Source organism: Diabrotica undecimpunctata, chromosome 7 (genome assembly GCF_040954645.1).
Source record: "Diabrotica undecimpunctata isolate CICGRU chromosome 7, icDiaUnde3, whole genome shotgun sequence".
Classification (NCBI taxonomy): Eukaryota; Metazoa; Arthropoda; class Insecta; order Coleoptera; family Chrysomelidae; genus Diabrotica; species Diabrotica undecimpunctata.
Genome location: NC_092809.1, coordinates 90,306,722 through 90,328,064, shown reverse-complemented (window position 1 = coordinate 90,328,064; position 21,343 = coordinate 90,306,722). Strand labels below are relative to the sequence as shown.

At 31.2% G+C, this 21,343-nt stretch overlaps 1 protein-coding gene across 1 annotated transcript in view; it reads right to left on the bottom strand.

Moving 5' to 3' along the window:
* Spf45 (splicing factor 45) overlaps positions 1-21,343 on the bottom strand; it is a 49,516-nt gene that overhangs the window by 4,474 nt on the left and 23,699 nt on the right. The window contains exon 2 of the mRNA XM_072537685.1: positions 13,831-14,198. Within this exon, the coding sequence (XP_072393786.1) occupies positions 13,831-14,198 (368 nt within the window). The remainder of the gene's footprint in view (positions 1-13,830; positions 14,199-21,343) is intronic.

Genomic DNA, 21,343 nt, shown 5'->3' with positions numbered 1-21,343 from the left:
GAGGTTTTATAGAGTGACCAGCAAGGTCGCCAGATTTAACACATCTAGACTTTTTCGTGTGGGGTTACATAAAATCAAAAGTTTACGTCAATAGACCCCAAAACTTACAGGACTTGAAAGATATAATTAGACATGAAATGAGTCTAACTACTCCAGAAGTCATCCGCAATGTACTTGATGAATGTGTCCGTAGATTCGCATATTGTCAAGAAACCGATGGATGGCCTTTCAAACATTTAATTTAAAATAATTATTATGCATAATTTGGTTACTTTAAAGTACATTATTAAATCATTAGTTGCAATTTAGTTGAATTTAAAAAAAAAAAATGTTTGTAGTAATTTATAAATAATGTTAATAACTTTGTTTTTGGCCTAACGACAGGCAATTATGGCAATTGATGAGTTATTAAAGTGTGCTAAATATCAAGCAGATCAAAAAATATTTTACAATTTATTCAATTTGTTTATGACAGAAAGCGATTATTTAAACAACTGTACTTGTCCAAACAGTATGACTCTACTGTAGTATTTTGTAACTTGCAATCGATTCTTTTCGCTTTTAGTTTTAGGGTATATTAAAAAAACTTTAACATATTATTAAATTTTTTATTAAAAACCAGTTTGAATAGGGGACTTTTTAGTTTTTAGACCACTTCACGTTTTTTCAGTTTCTTTGACAAGTGAGGATTATCTATTCGCTTATTTCTTAATATGGGCTATGAGCAATTATCTAGTCAAGTCAACACTATTATAGAAGTTACCCATACTTTTTTAGTAGTCATTCAGACGGTTCATCTTAATTGTCCCCATATGGAACATAAGTCCGAGAAAAGTCTTAAATTCTGTTTGTGTTGTTTCTTTCCAAAACGCAATCCTCGATTTTTCTGAACGACTTTGTGCAAATATTTCGTCAGAGTCAATCAGAGTCACTTCCACCATTCATTTAATCTACATCGTCCTCGCCAGATGCTTCTAACAATGATTGTAATTCAGCAGTGGTCAATCTACGTTTATATTCACATTTAGCTTTTTTAGATGTCGAAGGCATATTATTTACATCCATCTTTTTATAAATACTATAACTCACTTTTACGGAGGTAATTAACAATTAAAATGTTCTACTAAAACTATCAACTTACGACTTCCAATACTATAAGGCCACTTGAGGTATAATACGTTTTTACTCAATAATAGTTCCTGTATAAGTAAAATTGTTTTTTAATGTGCTCCATTGAAGCACACTAGACATATTCCAGTTTTGCCATCACATTCTTCAGAGTATGTTTTAACTTTTTTAACTTTTCTATCGGCCTTTCTACTAGTCACGCTTCTTCTTAAAACTTTGTAACATCTTGTACACTTTCTTCTCTTTGTATTATCTACATCGCTTTGCCTTAGATGATATTTTTGGGTTTAACTGGTCATGAGGGTTACAACATTTCTTTATTTGCAAATGCCTTCGCGAACTCCAGTCTGAACTCAAGGATAGGTTGTCGCTTTTTTACGTTTTCTATTATTTAGCAACTAAGCATTTACTACTGCGGTATTAAATGCGGTATTAAATATTAATTCCACTGCCACTTTCCGGTACCACTTCAGAATTTTGCGTATTGGGCTTTGGTAAGAAGCCACTTAATCACTAAAATCAACACTCTTTTTCACCAAGTTATAATCGAGAATAGTTTGTGGTTTTAGTACTTGTGTATAATTTTTCTTTTCATCTGATTAAACCAAGATATAACTATTATGTTTAAATGTTGTAAGGATTAAAACTGGTCTTTTGTCGACCCATTTTATTACTTGTAAAATCAATAATGGGGTTAAGTTTCATCGTGAGTAAATGGTTGCAATTTTTTTAATCGAGATTTTGGTTTTACATGTTTTTATAGTAAAACATCTGCACATGAATAATTCGTTTCTTGAACAATGATTTCAATTCATCGACCAATAGTCTAAAATAAGGTTTTACTACGTCGTCCGGAATATTATAAACTGGTTCTTTTTCACAAATATATTGGAAATATGGTTTACATTCTATATTTAGAAAAATCTTTTACTGCAACTCTTGTTCCCATAAGACCGTATGTTATAAATAAATATATTCCTATAAGAATTATCTTGAAAGATGAAAAAAATACAATAAAAAAGTGCAATATTAAGTGTTATTTAAAAAATAATAAGTCATTCACGGGCGTACAGTTAAAAACAAAAGTTTTCAGTGTTCTATTGCTTGATTATTATTATCTGGTATTCTGAAAATGTTGACATTTTTTCCTGGTCTGATCTCCCTCAACTAACGTCATCTTTCTTAATTGGTGGGTTGTATTGATCAGGTCTCTTTAAGTGTTTTGTTGCTATCCATAGTGAATGATCTTCTTTAGACAATGCACTAATGTAGTGTTCAAATGTGGCATTGCGTACATCATGTAGCGCTCATCTTAATTGTCTGATTATCTACCTCTTGCTCTTTATTTTTCGACTATTAGTTGTATAATATAATTCGGAGTGTTATTTGTCTTTTATTGATTTGGAATTGTTAATCGTGTAGCTCCATATGAAATAGTAGGAGATGAAAACAGCAGCATATTCATCCATAAAAAAAAGGAAACGCGATAAAGATATCTGAAACAACTGTTTTATGTTATAAGAGATGAAATAGTCCGAAATTACCAAAACAGGTGAACAGGGCACTATAAAGAGGAAGTAAAATTAGCTATGAAACAGTTTGAATGAGAAAAAGAAGTAAGCTTAGACCAAATACCAGCAGGAATTATTCAACTGAAGAAAAAAATTAAATCGATAACAATATTCACTCCATTTACAGAAAAGGCGGTGACCCGCAATTATTTTAAGAACTTCTTTAATAGCCTCCAGTCAACAATTTCCTAACCATGTTTAAAAAACGTACGGAATGCACTGTATATACTAACCCAAGTCGTCAACATACTTGTTGTTGCAGTTATGTATTACGATCAACTTAAAGGTTATGCACGACTTCCCTTGTATAGGTACACAGGCAAGCACATGCGGGAGAAAAAAGATTTGTCATACCGTTACATTATGTCAAATTTTAACGTTGAATATTTTATGGTCCCCTTTGGGTTATAAAACGAATGATCGACTTTTTCTCGCACAGATCCCTGCTATGTAACTTTACAAAGCGAGTTTGCTGGGTATTAAAGAACCGTCTATGGCATCATATAATTTTACGCTAATATTTCACGTTCTGCGACGCATTCCACGTTTGACACATTGTCTTTTTTAGTTTTCTGTCATTCTATTTGTTAAATCCTATCTCATTCTCGTCACAGCGTCAAGGAGCAGTAAATGTGTATACTGAACGGGAGGCATATGTCTAACAGTGAAGGTTGGAGATTTTTCGAGTTTATCATATCTTCTTCTTTGAGTGCCTCTGCTATCGGAGATTGGATATCATAAGGCGATTCTAATTTTATTTACTGCTGTTTTGAATAATTCGTTAGTGGTACAGCCAAACCACTCTCTTAAATTTCTCATCCAGGACATTCTTCTACGGCCTGGATTTCTGCGTCCTTGGATTTTTCCATGCATTATATTTTGTAGGAATGTGTACTTTTGTCCTCTCATCAGGTGGCCAAACTATTCAAGTTTTCTCTTTTTTATATTCAGTATAACTTCTGGATCGTTATTTATTCTGCGTATTACCTCTTCATTTGTAATTTTATCCACCCAACTTATTTTTAGTATACGACGGTAGCACCACATCTCAAAGCTTTCAAGATTTTTAACATTCTTCTGTTTAAGAGTTAATGCCTCAACAACCGTAAAGCAAAGTACTGAATACATACTAAGTAGTTAACTAAAAGTGGACGTATGCAAAGAGATGTATGACGTAATCGTATGGTATTCGCTAATAATCCTGTCACGTAATATGCCACACACTTCTGTGCGTTAATTCGTTTACGCAACTAAGCCTCTTTTGACATAACATATATAGGAGCAAAGATATATACCTATAGTCCTTTTAGTGTTAATGTATTTGATTTGTACGTCGTAGTATTCTATTAGTTAAATGGTACCATTTGAGGTACTTTACGTCACGATTGGACTAATAGGATCGAAGATACATAACTAAGGCCCTTTTGCCAAGCTACTCTATTTAATTTTTATATCTCATTGTATTATATTAGTTAAATTCTATCATTTAAGGTACGAAACGTCATGATTGGACTAATAGGACCGCAGATACATAACTAAGGCCCTTTTGACAAGCTGATGTATTTTATTTTTCTATCTTATTGTATTCGATTGGTTAAATCCTATCATTTGAGGTACTGTACGTCACGATTGGGCCACTAAAAACAAAGATACGTAACTAAGGCCCTTTTGACGTGATGCTGTATTTGATTTCTATGTCATTGTATTCTATTGGTTAAGTGCTATCATTTGAGGTATCGTACGTCACGATTGGACTAATAGGACCGAAGATACATAACTAAGGCCATTTTGACATGCTACTACATTAAATTTTTATACCTCATTGTATTTTATTTGTCAAATCCTTTCATTTGAGGTACTGCACGTCATGATTGGACTAATAGAACTAAAGATACACAACTAAGGCCCTTTTGACATTGTTCTGCATTTAATTTTTCTATCCCATTGTATTATTTTTGTTAAATCCTATCATTAGAGGTACCATACGTCACGATTGGACTAATAGGACCGAAGATACGTGACTACGGCCCTTTGGACATGTTGCTGTATTTAATTTTTTTATTTCATTGTTTTTAATTGGTTAAATCCTGTCATTTGAGATACTGTACGTCACGATTGGACTTATAGAAACGAAGATATATAATTAAGGCCTTTTTGACATGCTGCTATATTTTATTTTTCTGTCTTATTGTATTTTATTGGTTAAATCCTATTATTTGAGGTGCTGTACGTCGCGACTGGACGAATTGGAGCGAAGATATAATAGGTAGTTGCAATATATCATAACCCGATACTTTTAACCAAACATGATGCCAGAATGATTTGTAGATGAAAAAAATATATATATATTCTTAAATTTACTATTTCGTCGTGGGTAATATTATATTCAACAACGATGCCAAATTTCTGATGCTAAAATGATTGATAATGAAAGTGGGATATACATTTTCATGTATATAATGGCAGCGAGTAAACGGTAAAACCCTGAACTAAATATATATAATATTTTCACTGTACCATCATTTTAGACTCAAACATTTTCTGGAATAAACTTATATAACTCAGTAAGGGATAAAAAGAGAAAGTGGATATTTTAAAATACCAACACGGTATCAAGACTCTAATCAATGAGATAGTTAAAATTCTTGTAACAAGTACGGGAAAACAGTTATTAAGGTCTTGTAAAGTAGCGTCGATATACAGATGCTACTTTGCAAGACGATGCTAAATTGATGGTAAAAGCATAATGTATCGATGCGAAAATGATAGTAGGATATATATATATATATATATATATATATATATATATATATATATATATATATATATATATATACATATATATACATATATACACATATATACAGGGTGTCCCGGAAAATAGTGCGTTCCTTAAAGGTATGGGCTGAGTGTAGCATTTAAAACAAAAAAGTATTATAACATTTTTTTATAAAGTCAACCGTTTTCAAAAAAAAATATATATTAAATTTAATCCATTTGATTAGTGCCCACAGAAAAGCAAATACATCCGGCAACGTTGCGTTCTAAAAGGTATGGGGAGAATGCGATAGTTTAATTTATTTTGAACAGAAAAGGTACATTATTTGTAAACAGTTGTAATTACCCGTAGCTCAAGAATAAATAGTATTGTCATGTTTTCGATTCGCGAGTATCACGATATGTTAATTACGTACGGTGAAGCCCACTGTGACAGTAATAGGGCTGTTAGACTTTATGTTGAACGCTATCCCGAACGACGACATCCTAATGCCCGAAGTTTTGTGAACGTGTCCCAAAGGTTATTAGAGACGGGTTGTGTGATACCTAAAAAAACTAGCGGTAGAACACGAAGTAACCGTAGACTAAATGCAGAAGATGTGATTTTGGATATAGTCAGTAATAATCCAAGGGTAAGTACTCGATCTGTGGCTAGAATGGTTGGCATTTCAAAAAACATTGTTCACGAGACATTTACGGAACAACTGTTACATTCTTACCATTACCAACGAGTGCAAGATTTACACCAAGGCGATTTACCTCGAAGATTAAGATTTTGTAGATGGTTTCAAAACAAAATCGAAAGAGAAACCGAATTTCCGTGCAAAGTGTTGTGTGCAGATGAAGCTTGTTTTACGATTGTAGAAGCTAAAACGTAAATATGACAATTATTTAACTACGCAGATAAAATTTCTTTTAGATGTGTCGCAAAACACTTGTAAAAACAAGAACTTCAAGGAATTTTTATACATAGCCAGGTGAGTATCAAATAAATCTTATACATTACATATTCGAAAGTTATAAGGAAATTAAACATTCTACAGGATTGATTTTAAAACTATAGTTGGTTTATTATTTATGTATCTAATAGTTTTAATAGTATCACCGTTATCAATTAAAGCCGGTAGTTTATTTTAATTCGCTTTAAAATATTAAAATACTGCCGTTGAGCCTTCCTTTGGTAATCAAATATTCTGATGCTTGAAATAGCAATTAATTATTTATTCTTAAAAACAAATTTGGCATCTTCTTTTGAGTTAATAATAAAGCGGTCTAGGCCTGCTCCCATATATTTTCCCGAACGAAACACTTTTAAATTATTTTTGTTAATATTAAAATTATTCATTATTTTCCCGATTGTTGCAGACAATTATGTTAGAAGCCCGACTCTGCCTGTCAATCATCCCACATATTATTTCTTCTTTATCTTCACTAGTGTTAGAGTCATTACTATCAACAGAATCTGATGGATTTTTTAAATGCTTGATTTCTGGTTGCATATGATAAATTTTCGCAAGCAATTTAGGAATAAGCTTTATCCCATTCTGACAATCCTCAATAAAATTTAAGCAATCTCCCTTGAGCTCCATAACTTATAGTTCTTTGGCATTCAGTCCAGAACATTCCCTATGTATCCACATGGTGCAGCTATCACAGTATATGGTATCATCATCAGTTAACTTTTTACAAATAATACACTCCATTGTAAACTTTTGCAGTGCGCACCTGCACTATAGATGTTTAAATTTTACCGACCTGTTTTTATTATCTTATCTTATCGAAAAAGTATTACTGCCTTTTTATTTGCAAACGATTAGCACTTTGCACATAAATTATGCAGAAACTAATAGTATTTGTTTAAAAATAACTAGATGAATATATGTATTCACTTGTATAGATGGTACCATCCAAAAACCAAAATTTTTAATACACTTATTCCCCGTAAAATTAATTTTATAAGGAAACGATTTAAAATATGTGTGTACAAAATTATGCAAAATTGTAGACTGTATCGTTAATAATAAAAAATACCAAAAGGAGATTTATAAGAAATGTTACTCATGAACACGATCATCTTCAGTACAAGAAACATTTCCCTACTGTTTGTGTTTGTGTATAATTAATCTTAGATCATACACAAAAGAGTACTTTTTCCTGAATGTCTCTCCTTAATGATTTTTATGAACTCTAAATACAGTATACAGAGAAGTAGTCTACAGTCCATCCGATGGATCTTTCCAAAAGCATGACATTATTTACGACTTATTTTTCATATTACGTTTCTTTCCTACTCTCAGAAACTGAATCGATGAACTTCCGCCTGTCCATGCCCAAAAGACAACCATCGAACGATGGTCGGTGATTGATTCAACGACTGGCAAAACAGTTTTGTTTTGACAGCGTTTGTAGAGTATTTATAAATTATTTTCGTGTTATTTAAATATTTAATCTTTTTCGTACTTTTAATATACATTTGTTTTAACAAACAGTTGTTATAATGACTAGCCGTTACATTCGTGTTTGATTTGTTAGGTTAAGAATTTACTTATTAGTTTATTTATTTTTTATATTATTTATTTATTACTATGTTATTACTAATGACGAATAATACATGGACATATAATACAAGATAGACTGATAGTTGCAATACCAGCCCGTTCCCCCAGTGCCACAGAGCACGGACTGCTTTGCGTCAGTTTTCTCTATCGCACTGGGGGAACGCGACTGTATTGCAGCAGTCAGTCTATCTTGTATGTATATGAAACAATATGATATTTATTCTAACATCTAAATTGACATTTAGTTATTTAAATATGGCTAAAACCAACGCTAAAACGTCAACGGAGTGATATGAAATATTTTTTAAGAGTTTTTTTTTATTTTTAGAGTATGCATGGTAAACCATTAAATTCTCAAGCACAACACCTCCGGATCTTCGAATTAGATACAATGAATAGAGGATCTTTGGAGCCATTATAATCTGTTCAACATTGAAATAAATGTTCGCTTATCAAAATACATATCATTGAACGAGGGCAGCAGCTGCATTAAAAATATCACGACGAACAGTATGCACAATTATAAAGAGGAAAAGAAAATAATCATATTCTTTCAAAAGTAGACCTCATCCGAAAACATGATGACCGATCTATCTGAGGGATCAAAAATGGAGCTGCAGAATACAGTTTACGACATCTACCAACAAAGTAAGTACCAATTTCTTCAATCTGAATTTGATAATAAACCAGAAGGTACTTTTTAATCTATACTTTATATAGATGTATGTTGTAAAAAAAGATTGATGATTATTAATTCTGTCAGTGATGAGTTTTTGTTTGTAGGGATAAAAATTTTAAACTTGCGAGGTTGAGATATTTATATGATTTTTTTTAAGATTTATAAAATTTTGCCAATAAAAACAATTTTTTTTGAAAAAATTAATGTTCGTTAAAACGAACATGGTGACCCAACAGTTAAAAATGAATGTTCGTTAAAACGACCATTGTGACTCAAGCGTCGCGGATATAAAAGAAATACCCAAAAAACACATATTTATTTTGAATGAAAATCAACGCAAAATAAATTTTGCATTTACTACAACTAGTGTGTATCTTTTTCAGACAGGTTCCATTTTTACACCTTGCACCTTGCTTGCTCTGGTCAAATATGGACAAATGATCCACGTCATCAAAACTAACTTCTCTTAATGGTCTTTAATCCATCTTTAATCTTTTAGTGGGTTGTGGTGTACAAGATCTATTAGTACCTGATGGACGTCCTACCTTTTTTATTGGTATCCCTGCATATATGGATGCTTCTGCAATGCACATTCTAAAACTAATCAAATCCAACAATTTGTTTTTGGGAATATTCCCAGTGTCCACTATTTACTTCTTATAAATGTTCTATAAATACTTATGAGGAAGTCTAGTTTGTCGACTCCACCCATGCATTCATTAGATAATTTTACAACTTCTGTTCGAGCTATGTTAATGTATTATTTAGCAGATTTGTCCCATCTCTTACATTGATCAGTTGTACCAACACTTACAAAATTCGATGACATAAACACTGGTTTGTTATCATACCATTTTGTAACAATAATACCATCTTTACTAAAGACGTCCTCAGAAGTACCTCTAGGCTGTTTTTTTAATATTTGGTCGGATGTAAAAGAGGCCTATGAAAACAGTTAACTCGAGCTGTACCTGCAGCATATATGTTCTTACTTTTGAGATATTGAAGGAGACATCATAATACAATTTTACGTAATTTAGGTTTATTCTTTCACATAATTTAATTACTGTAACCACACCAGCCCCAAATATACTATTTTCTTTACTCACTTCAGTAGTTTCTCCTTGATAAATAATAAAATCATAAGGTAATCCGCTTTTTCCACACAAAGCAAACAATTTTAAACCCCAGTGGCACGGTTTACCTTAATGTACTGCTTCAAGTTTAAATGTCCTTTGAATGGTATCATTTGTTCGTCTATACGCAAATTGGCCTTAATATCTAATGTATTACATCTAGATTTTATTGTATTAACCAACATTCTTACTTTCCAAAAACGATCTTAGTTGTTTAGGTCTTGCTCCAAATTGTTAACAAAATGTAAATTTTGCCTCAATTTGTTAAATCGATTCACATTCATAATAATATTCATTAAATCATTCATAATAATTGGGATGCCTAATTTGAAATCACAATATAATAAGGTCACGGGATAATGTAGGTTACCCATCATGATATGAATACCGATAAATATTCTTATCCCTAATATATTGTAGGAGCAAAGTTGTTAATGTTGTTTTGAACTGTGTATAAATTTGTCATTTCTACCATGTAATTATAGAGGTCATCATTAAAATAGTTGCAAAAATATTTGATTGGGGATAGTATCTCAATTATTTCAGTATGAATAGATGTGTACCATGATAATGGTAGTATTAAATATTGCACATTTTTCATCTGCTCTATATTCTCTTTATAAGTGAGACCGTTTGTTTCACAATATTGTTTTATATAATACCTTAGTATATATTTACTTTTGCTCTATCTTTCTCTTCTTCAGCACCTCCAACCAATTCGTTTTTCGTTTTCACTTACTTTATTTTGTTCTTCAGTGTCAGATTTTTGTTCTTTAGATCTTTCATCATTATCTAAAATTTATTTATATCGTCTAAACATGGTATTACTTGATCAATGTTGCTTACCTTCAAAATCTGAATTATCAACATCTTAGGTATTTTGTGACTTCTGTAATCCTTCATTTTCTTCATCATTGCTTATAACTTCGATATCTGACAAATTATTGATAATATCAAGGGGTTCAGCTTCAGCATGGGTGGTTTATAATCAATGGCTTCAGTTAGTGCCTTTCTAGACATGTTTTCGGAATAAGAAATCTGGCAATTAAATATCCTTTGAGTTACCATGTTTGTTTCAAATAACACATGATTTTTTGTATGAAACTATATGAAGTATCTAATATTTTTTATGTTTTTGTACATACATGTAAAAATTAACAATTAGGTACATATAAAATAATTTTAAAATCAGATTTTAACTTACCTAATAAGTTTAAAGACAAACGAAATATCACGAATTGGCGCTAACCTCAAAACATGTGTTACCATGCGGTACTCATCAACCAAACTGAGCTATTCGGAACAAGCCTGACACTATGCGTAGTACAACGTACAGAGACGATGTTTATACCATGGAACTACCTCAGGTTAGTGTAAATAGATTTGATCGGAAATGGGGGTAGTAGAAATGAAAATATTATTATAAGATTAGTGCTAGATGATTCTGACGACAGAAAGTTTGATGAAGATGATGCTATTGATGATCCCTCTTATATACAGTCTGACAATAGGGATGTATCTGTAAGTATATTTTTTAGACTCTAAAAGTAAAAGTATCTTACAAATGAAAAGTCTGTAAAACAAAACTTTCATTACCTATTCTGAAATGGAAAGGTAATCTACCTACAGCAAACGAGATAAAACAGCCTACACAATACTTTGCTAAATTTTTTGACGATGAGTTGATTGAACTTTTGATTGAGCATTCTAATTAACATTATATCCAACAAAATCCAAATAAACCAATTGCAGTAACAAAAACTAAAATGAAACAATTTATTGGCATGTCATACTATATGTCAATATATAAATTACCGAGAGAACGAATGTTCTGTGATCCAAGCACGAAGATAACCAAAGTAGCTGATGTAATGAATCTAAACCGATTTGAGAGCATAAAAAAATTACATATGAATGACAACTCTAAACAACCATTTAAATATTCTCCAGATTATGATAATATAGAAAATAAGACCGTTGATAACTAAAGTGAATGAAGTATGTTCTACAATTCCCATTGAAGAGTTTTTATCAATCAATGAAAAAATTGTTCCTTTCAAAGGAAGAAACAGTCTCAAACAGTATAACCAAAAAAATCCTAAAAAATGAGGATAAAATAATTTGTTTTATCTGATATCTCTGGTTTGATATATCAATTTGATATTTATACAGGAAAAGAACATAGATATTGGTTCAGCTGGTAATGTGGTCATCAGGTTATCAGAAATTATTCTAAAACACCAGAGTTATAAATTGTACTTTGACAATTGGTTCAACAGCTCCAACTTGCAGTTAGAATTAGAAAAGAATGGTATACCGTGTGTAGGGACTGTAAGGCAAAATAGTCTCGCTGGCTGTGAACTGATATCAGACAAAGACATGAAAAAACAAGGTAGAGGTTCATTTCAGCAACAGAAAAGTATTATCGACGGTGTTCCCCCGACTGTGCTGAAGTGGTATGATAAAAAAAAAGATGTTACTATTCTTAGTACATATGCAGGAGCATATCTATGTGGCAAAAAGAAAAGATAAGACCGTATATCTGAACAATTGTTTTTACCATAAATTCTTTTTTCGCTTTGTTGACATTATGGTTGTTCAAGCATGGTTTTTATATAGAAGAGATTGTAATTAAAAATACCAAAAAAAGAACAGTTACCTATACTAGAATTCAAAGCAGAAATTTCATAAACCCTTTGTTTGAAAAATAAAGTAAATTGTTCTAAATCCATCTAATTCCAATGTGCCCAAGGCATACAGGGAAAAGTAAAAAAATACCATTCCTTGCGAAAAGGTTAAAAATGGGCTTAGTCAAATGTGTCATTGACCCATATATTCTGAAAGAAAAGGATGATGTAAGTATCCTAATTGTAAAGGAACTCCTAAAGTTCAATGCCAAAAATGTAAAATATTTTTTTGATTCACTACAACTAATTGTTTGAAGAATTTTCATACAGAATAAAGTTTTCACATATTAAATTTTTAATTTATTATATGCAGTTTTATTGCATAATATTGCATACAGTACACATTCCATATTTTTCAAAAAAGGTGGACAACTCAAAAATTCGTCTAGAGGATTTTTTAAATTTATCACTAAAGCTAAGTCAAAACAAGAAATTATTTTTAGTGTCCATATTTAAAATTCATGCGATATAGGGGATTAATAAGGTTGCTAAAGAAAGTAGTTAATAACTGAAAATCGAAGCGTAAACTGTGTCCTAAAAACAGATAATTATATCAGATAAAATCACAAAAAAATTAGATGAAACATCTCTACATCAAAGTCAGCGATTGCCTAGAGACAAGATATTATCAAGAACACGGATAGAAGTAAAGCACCAACCTGCCATTCGACATATAAAAGATTTTTAAGAATATGAAAAAGATCAAACTAAATTTTATTACCAACATGGAACAATTTCGCTGGATCATACAATTCTTAATAATAAAGCTACAACGACATAAATTGTAGTATGTATGAAACAGTAATACTAGAAATGGAGATGGTATATTTGCTGATAGAGAAATTAAATAGAACATAGTAGAAGTTGTAAGAATAAGTGAGATTAATGACCACGACCAGCTGTGATGTACGAAACTGAATGCTGGGCAGTTAAAAAAAGGAGAACAATGAATACATATGACGAAAATAAAAATACTTAGATGGATGAGTAGAGCGACAAAAAAGGATACAATTCAAAATCCATATATTGAGGGTCATCTAAGGGTGGCAGCAATTAATGCCAAAATGAGAGAGCATATGCTTAATTGAGCCGGCCCCACATATGGATAAAGTATTGTTTTGCTAAATTATCACTGATTGTTTCTTTACTGTAGTTCTTCGTACTAAAATTCCGGGAGCTTGTTTTGTTTTTATGCTTGCATTATGTACTTTGCTATCCACTAATGCGCAATATTCTCCTGTTAATGGTGATAAATTGACTAAATCTAATCTAATACACAGTAAATATAATTACCTTACTTGGATTTTTCATAATTTCTGTGATAGTAGGAGGTTGTGTTACTTGATCTATTGTAGGAGGGACCAAAATTTCTTTTTCGTGTATAATCCTTCCTCCTCTCTTGGAAGTTTTTTCTACCTGTAATGCACTGGCCATGCCTTGTTCCATTCTACCCAGACCTTGTCCCTCTTTAAATCCATATCTTGCCATAATTTTTGCAGCAACTGAACCACCATAACTAGAAGTTGGTTGAGGTTTAGTAGGAATAATAGGAACTGGATCCGATGGTTCTTGCAGACTTGGTGGAGGTGCTATAGCAACACCTCCAGAAGGACGGGGCTGTTTTGGAGCAATTTCTTCTTCATCTTCCTCGTTCCATCTACCTACAGGTAACATTCAAGTATTAATTTTTTTTTTTGAAGTTTGTATATTGCAGAACCATGTGCAATAGGGCTGAATTATCTTTTATCATAGTGAATTATTTTTATAAATCTAATTCATTGACTTTATTTATTATAAAAATGTTCTACACTTTACAACACTACGAGTTTATTTACATACATTTATTTATTTAATCTACATAGAAAACACTTAAATATTAATTTATTTACACTTATACAATTTATTTAAAACATTCACACAGGTTACAATTTAAATAGCCGCGCGAACAATTAATTAGTCGACACTTGTTTTCGACTGTCCTTTTAAATCTCAAGTCGTCCGTTTTATACCTGATTGTTTATCTAGAAAGTTCCGCCGGTTTCTTTAACCTTCGGTCGGGAAGGAACGATATTATTCGATCCTCATCTGGAAAATTACAATAGCAGGTATAAGCGACGACCCGGGATGACTCACATTGCGTAATAGTATCCTCCTTTACGGTATTGAGGCAGCCACTCTGACTAAAGCTAAGATGAGAAAAGCATACGTCAAATAACTGTCAAAGTGAAAATTTGAATTTAAAAGTTCTCCGATAAAAATTATAGTTTTTAATAATTTTAAACAGTATTGATTTAAAATTTAAGTGCAAAAACCATAATAAACGAGCCGGTTTTCTAATTAGTATTGTGATTTACTTTTTATGTATAATTAGGATTTTAATTTTGACCATATAGTTAAACGACAAGTGTTTTACGGTTGTAAACTTATATTTTGTTCCCCCAATGGGGGACACTAGTGCAGGGACGTCCTCGTTGACGCAAATGTTAGTAGATAATAGTGAGGACCATTTAAAAATAACTAATAATCAAAGCATGACCATAAAAAATGTCAACAGTGTAGGTGCTGTCATGGAACCGGAAAAGAAAACCTTTAATTTACGCTCAGATAAGTATAATATTAAAAATATTTGGGTTTATATTGAAAAAGTAAATGTTGAAAATTTAGGTAGATTACATCCGATGACTGTTAGTCACGTATTATTAAAAAAATTAAAGCTTACAAATATTTTAGAAATTAAAAGCATAGGTAGAAATCGCATCAAGGTTTTGTTAAAGTCTTTACTGGAAGCAAATAATTTAGTAAATAATCAAGCATTAAAATTGGAAAATCTTAAGGCGTACATACCTAATCATTTGTTGGAAATCAAGGGTTTAGTACGGGACGTAGATACTCAGTATGGCGTAGATTATTTAATAAATACTATAGAGTCATCTTCTAAAGTTATTAATATATATATATATATATATATATATATATATATATATATATATATATATATATAGAACTAAACGTAAAGTTGTTAATGATAATAAAGTTGAATTCGTAGATAAAAAGACAATAATTATCACATTTGAAGGCAACGTTCTGCCAAATTATGTTTCTTTTAATAAGGTATTTTGTCCTGTTGAACAGTATATTGGAAAAGTCGTTCAGTGTTATAAATGTCTTAGCTTTGGACATGTATCCAAACAGTGTAAAAGTACACAAGAACGGTGTATTCAATGTAGTGAAATTAAAGAAAAAGATCATAATTGTAATAGAGAAGTTGTATTTTGTATTCATTGTAAAAGTAGGAACCATCTGTCGATATCTAATAAATGTCCACAATATGAAAAACAGAAAAAAATAAAAAATATAATGGCTGAACATAACATATCTTTTGTAGAAGCACGTAATTACTGTGAAAAGTCCTTTTCAAATTTTGTAAGTAACAATTCCTTTGAATGTTTAGCAGAATATGAAAGGGATTTTCCTAGTTTGCCTACAACTAGTAAAATTATTCCGGTATCTAAACAAGTTTCACACAAGCCAAATTCTGTTTTTACTCACACTGATTTAAATATTACGAAATCTCAAACAAATAAAAAAAGAAAAGTCAATTCACCAACTACACAGTCGTCTACTGAGAAACCAATGTTTCCTTTTGTTTTTGGACCTGATAAACCTTTACCTGTTAATCGAATTGTACCAAATTATGAAAACGTTGAAATTAAAAGAAATGTAACTGAAAGTCTTTCTACTTTTATATATCAGCTTTTACAAAGTGTACAAACTTTTGATGATATACGATCTATAGATAAACAATTAATAGTCAATAATATTGAACAGGTATTGGAGGGTACTCTGATTAATACTAAATAAAAAAATGTCTTGTCAACCTAAGTTAAAAATAATGCAGTGGAATGCTCGTTCTGCTGTCTCAAATAAAAATAGTATGATGCATTACTAACTAACACTAACTATTACTAACATTAGTAACTAACAAAATAGACATAGCTCTTATTAGTGAAACATGGTTTAAAAAAAATGTATTATATGATTTTAATGGGTATAATCTTGTTCGTAATGATAGGTTGGATGGTTATGGTGGAGTTGCTATACTGATAAATAAATCAATTTGTTTTACTGAACTAAAAATTGAAAATAATAATTACAATAACGAAATACAGTTATGTGCTATAAAAATTAAATATGGAAATAGTCAAATTAGTTTTATGTCACTATATAGAGCCCCGAAAATAAGATGCACGATAAATGATTGGATTAATATATTTTCCCAGTTACAAAAACCAATTATAATAGGTGATTTTAATGCCCATCATACTATTTGGGGTTCAAGTACAAATGATGGAATCGGAATACAGCTGATTAAAATGGCAGATGATCTTGAATTTACAGTTTTAAATAATGGACAACCAACAATACGAACTCAACCTAACCAGAATTACTCAATGATTGATGTAACTTTCTGCAGTCCGGATCTTGTTAGTAAGACTGAATGGTCTATCTCTTCAGACACGCTAGGATCAAATCATTTTGTTATACAGTTGGAAATTTGCATTAAAGCCGAAACAGAAAAAATATTACCAAAAAATAAATGGAACATCAAAAAAGCTAATTGGCCTTTATATACTTCTTTAGTACAAAACTTTTTTAACCAAAATACTGAAGTTCCAAATAACACATCAAGCAAATATGAACATTTAATTAATAGTATAAATTATGCTGCTCACATTGCAATACCACAATATAAACCTTTTAAGCCAAAAACTCGAAACCCGCCACCTTGGTGGAATTCTGAATGTGACACTATTATTAAAAACCGGCAATATTCACTCATGAATTATAAAAAAGAACGTAATTTTGAGAACTATATAAAATGCCAATCAAACATGGCAAGTACAAAAAAACAACTAAAAAGTATTGCGAAACAAAGCTGGGTCAATTGGGTTTCTTCTCTTAATAAATCAATACCATCATCAGTACTTTGGACTCAAGCTAGAAAGTTATACAGAAAATCACCAACAAAAAAAAATCTTTTGAAAATATTTGGATAGAAGAGTTTTTTGATATAATTGCTCCTCCAACAGTGATATCTATGCCTAATAAACCTGAGAAAATAGTAACCGACAAAAACCACTTTTTACTTCAACCGATTAGACAGACAGAACTAAGCTATGTTTTAAATAATCGTTCTAGCACAAGTCCTGGTTATGACCACATTAAGTATCCTATGCTTGATCTGCTTCCTCCAATCGCTAAAGATCTTTTATTGGAAATATTTAACGAATTTATGTCTGCAGGTACGGATGAATTTAAAGAAGTTATTGTAATCCCAATTTTAAAGCCAATGAAGGATCCGAATCTGGCAAAATCATACAGACCAATTTCACTTATGTCTTGTGTTCTCAAAGTATTAGAAAGGATACTAAAAGTAAGGCTTGAATGGTGGTTAAGTGAGAAAAAACTACTTCCAAATTCTCAGTTCGGTTACAGACAAGGATGTGGTACTTTGGATACACTCGCTACCGTAGTAACTCACATTCAAAATGCATATTCTCGCAATACGTATGTTCCACTATTATGTTTGGATATTGAAGGTGCATATGACAGTGTTAATTTAGATATGCTAAAAGAAAAAATGATTCAACAATTCCAAATACCTTTCCTGCTTGCCCAAAATATTGTCAATTTCTACTTAAACAGGAAAATATATATTAGGATGGAAAACAATCAACTCATTGGACCACGTTTTAATAGTTCGGGTCTTCCACAGGGCTCAGTTTTAAGTCCACTTCTATTTAATCTTTACACAGCCGATTTTCATAATATTAGTATCGAAAAAATTTCATTTAATACAATACAATATGCAGATGACTTCTGTATCTATACTGAATCTAAAAAATACAATGACGGCTTAAACACATTGGAATGTGTTCATGAACATTGCTGTAGGTGGTTTAGAAAAAATGGTTTTGAGTTGGCAAACAACAAGTCTAACATTTGTATATTCACTAGACATAACTTGCCTCAAAGAGAACAAATAATATTAAATGATAATTATTTTCCCCTCTGTAAGTCGATAAAATATTTGGGTATGATTTTGGATACAAAACTGACCTGGAAACTGCATGTTGATTTTATGCTTGATAGGTGTAATAAAGCACTAAACTTTCTCAAATCAATTACAAAAACTTGGTGGGGTGCTGATGTTGAAACATGTCTTCTATTTTATCGTTCTTATATCAGGTCCATTATAGATTATGGCTCTGTACTTTACGGATCCGCTAGTAACAATATTTTAGGCCGTATAGATGTTTTTATAAACACAGTTTTGCGGTGTTGCATGGGTGCTATGAGATCTACCCCTATTGAACCACTTTATGTTGAGACAATGGAACCGCCCAGTAAATTTAGAAGAGAATATCTCAGTCAAAAATTTCTCCTTAAAGTTCGTGGTTACAACACTTGTTTATATAAAGATATTAGTAGTTTAAACTATTTCGACTTAACAAATAAATATTGGACTCACAAGAATTCTCCACCCTTATGCGAAGAATTTCGAAATACTGCAAATAAAGATACTGAACTTACAGTTGCAAATAAAGTGGTACATTTTAAAGATTTCTTTGAGTTACTGGATCAAGTACATATAATACAACCTATTTATCATGAGAACCCTTTAATAAGTCGTATTGTTTTAAACAACTATCTAACAAATTGGCCAAAATCGGTTTGTATTTATACAGACGCATCTAAAAGTTCAAAGGGTAAATTTATAGAAAAAATGTTTAAGCTGCCCACAAATTTCTCTATTTTTAGTGCCGAGGCTGCGGCCATATATGAAGCTTTAATTTATTTTAAATTTGCATCCTATAGTTCAGCAGTAATTTTATCTGATTCATTATCTGTACTTACAGCTATTCAAAAACCGCAACTACCATGTAGTACTTCTAATCCATACATTTTTTTAATTAAAAAATGCTTATTTGAAATTAATAAATACACCAAAAAAATACAATTGATGTGGATCAAAGCACATTCAGGACTTACATATAATGAACACGTAGACCAGTTAGCTAAAAATTCCATCATTCATGGAACACTAACCAACTATCATCCTTGCATTATAGATACTTTTGCTTGTTCAAGAACTGAACAAATGAACAACTGGAAAGCACACTGGGAAAAGTACTGTAGTATTTCAACAACACAATATAGTTTGATACAACCAAATATTCCAAAAAAACCTTGGTATAACAATTTCATCCTCCCTCGCAAATATATAACTACCATCAGTAGACTTAGATTTGGTCATGCATGTTATCCTGCACATTTATTTAAAATAAATATATTAGATTCCGATATTTGTCAAGAATGTCAGATTAAAAGTGACTTAAACCACATATTTTTTGAATGTCAAAAGTATAAACAACACACCAACAACCTTATTAAAAGAATGATAGACAAGAACATCCCACTTCCTGTTAATATTCTCTTTCTACTATCACTTAATGAAAAGAAAATGTTTGACTGCTTGATAAACTTTTTGTCTGATAGTAAAGTATGCCTGTAATTAGATTTGTAACCTATGTTTGGAAAAAATAAAAAAAAAAAAGATTAAAAAAAAGGAATATAAAAAAATACTTAAAAAAATAGATTAAAAAAATAAATTAAAAAAAAAATTAATCAAAAAAAAATAAATAAAAAAAAGGATTATAAAAAAAAATAAAAAAAAAGAAAAAAATAAAAAAAAAAATAAAAATATAGTAAAACAATCACTAAGAGGATCTAAACCTCCGAGGTGTTGAATCGGGTTTATGTAATAACGTAGTGATTAAAAAAAAATATATATTACCATAGTTGTATTTATTAACATAGTAGGTAGATATTTTTATTTGTAAGATGTATACACTATGTATTTCACGTCTGTCAATAACGAATTATAATAAAGGTATAATATAGTATTTATTAACATAGTATGTACATTAATCATGTTTCACTAATTCTTTAAATATTTATCGAAAATAAAGCTCATGCTGATTGTGACTGGCTGAATGACAATTGTCCAAGCCAAGAAAAAAAAAAAAAAAAAAAAAAGATGAGAAAAGTGGAGGTATTCAATAAAGGTACGAAAACAATATAAATTGGCGGAAAGTGAGATTGACTTTTGACCTAATGTCTTAATAATTATAATGTAATTACAAGTAATTTATTAATAAGTAATTTAAGGGTCATCTGACCTTCATCATCTGGCTAGTTCCAACTTCTTCTATAAGTGCCGTCTCCCGATCGGAGGTTGGATATCATCATCACTATCTTTATTCTATCTACTGCTGCTCTGAAGAGTTCTATAGAACTGCATTTAAACCAGTCCCTTAAATTCTTCAAGCATGACACTCTCCTTCTTCCTATACTCCTTCCTTCTATCTTTCCCTGTATTATCATGCTTATCCTGCTTATCATACTGCCTTAGCAGTTCATATCGCTGTCCCCTCATCACGTGTCCCAGATATTGTAACTTTCTTATTTTTATTGTGTTTATTATTTCGCATTCATTGCCCATTTCTCGCAATACTTCCGTGGTAGTTTTCTTCTGTGTCCATGCTATTCTAAGCACCCTCCTGTAACACCACATTTCAAAGGACTGTAACTTATTTATGTGTTCTTGCTTTAATGTCCAGCTTTCAAGCCCATATTGCAGTATCGAAAACACGTAGCATCTCAGTGCTCTTACTCTTAGTTCTAATCTAAGGTCTTTGTTGCAGAGAATTGTTTTCATTTTTACAAACGCATTTCTTGGTAT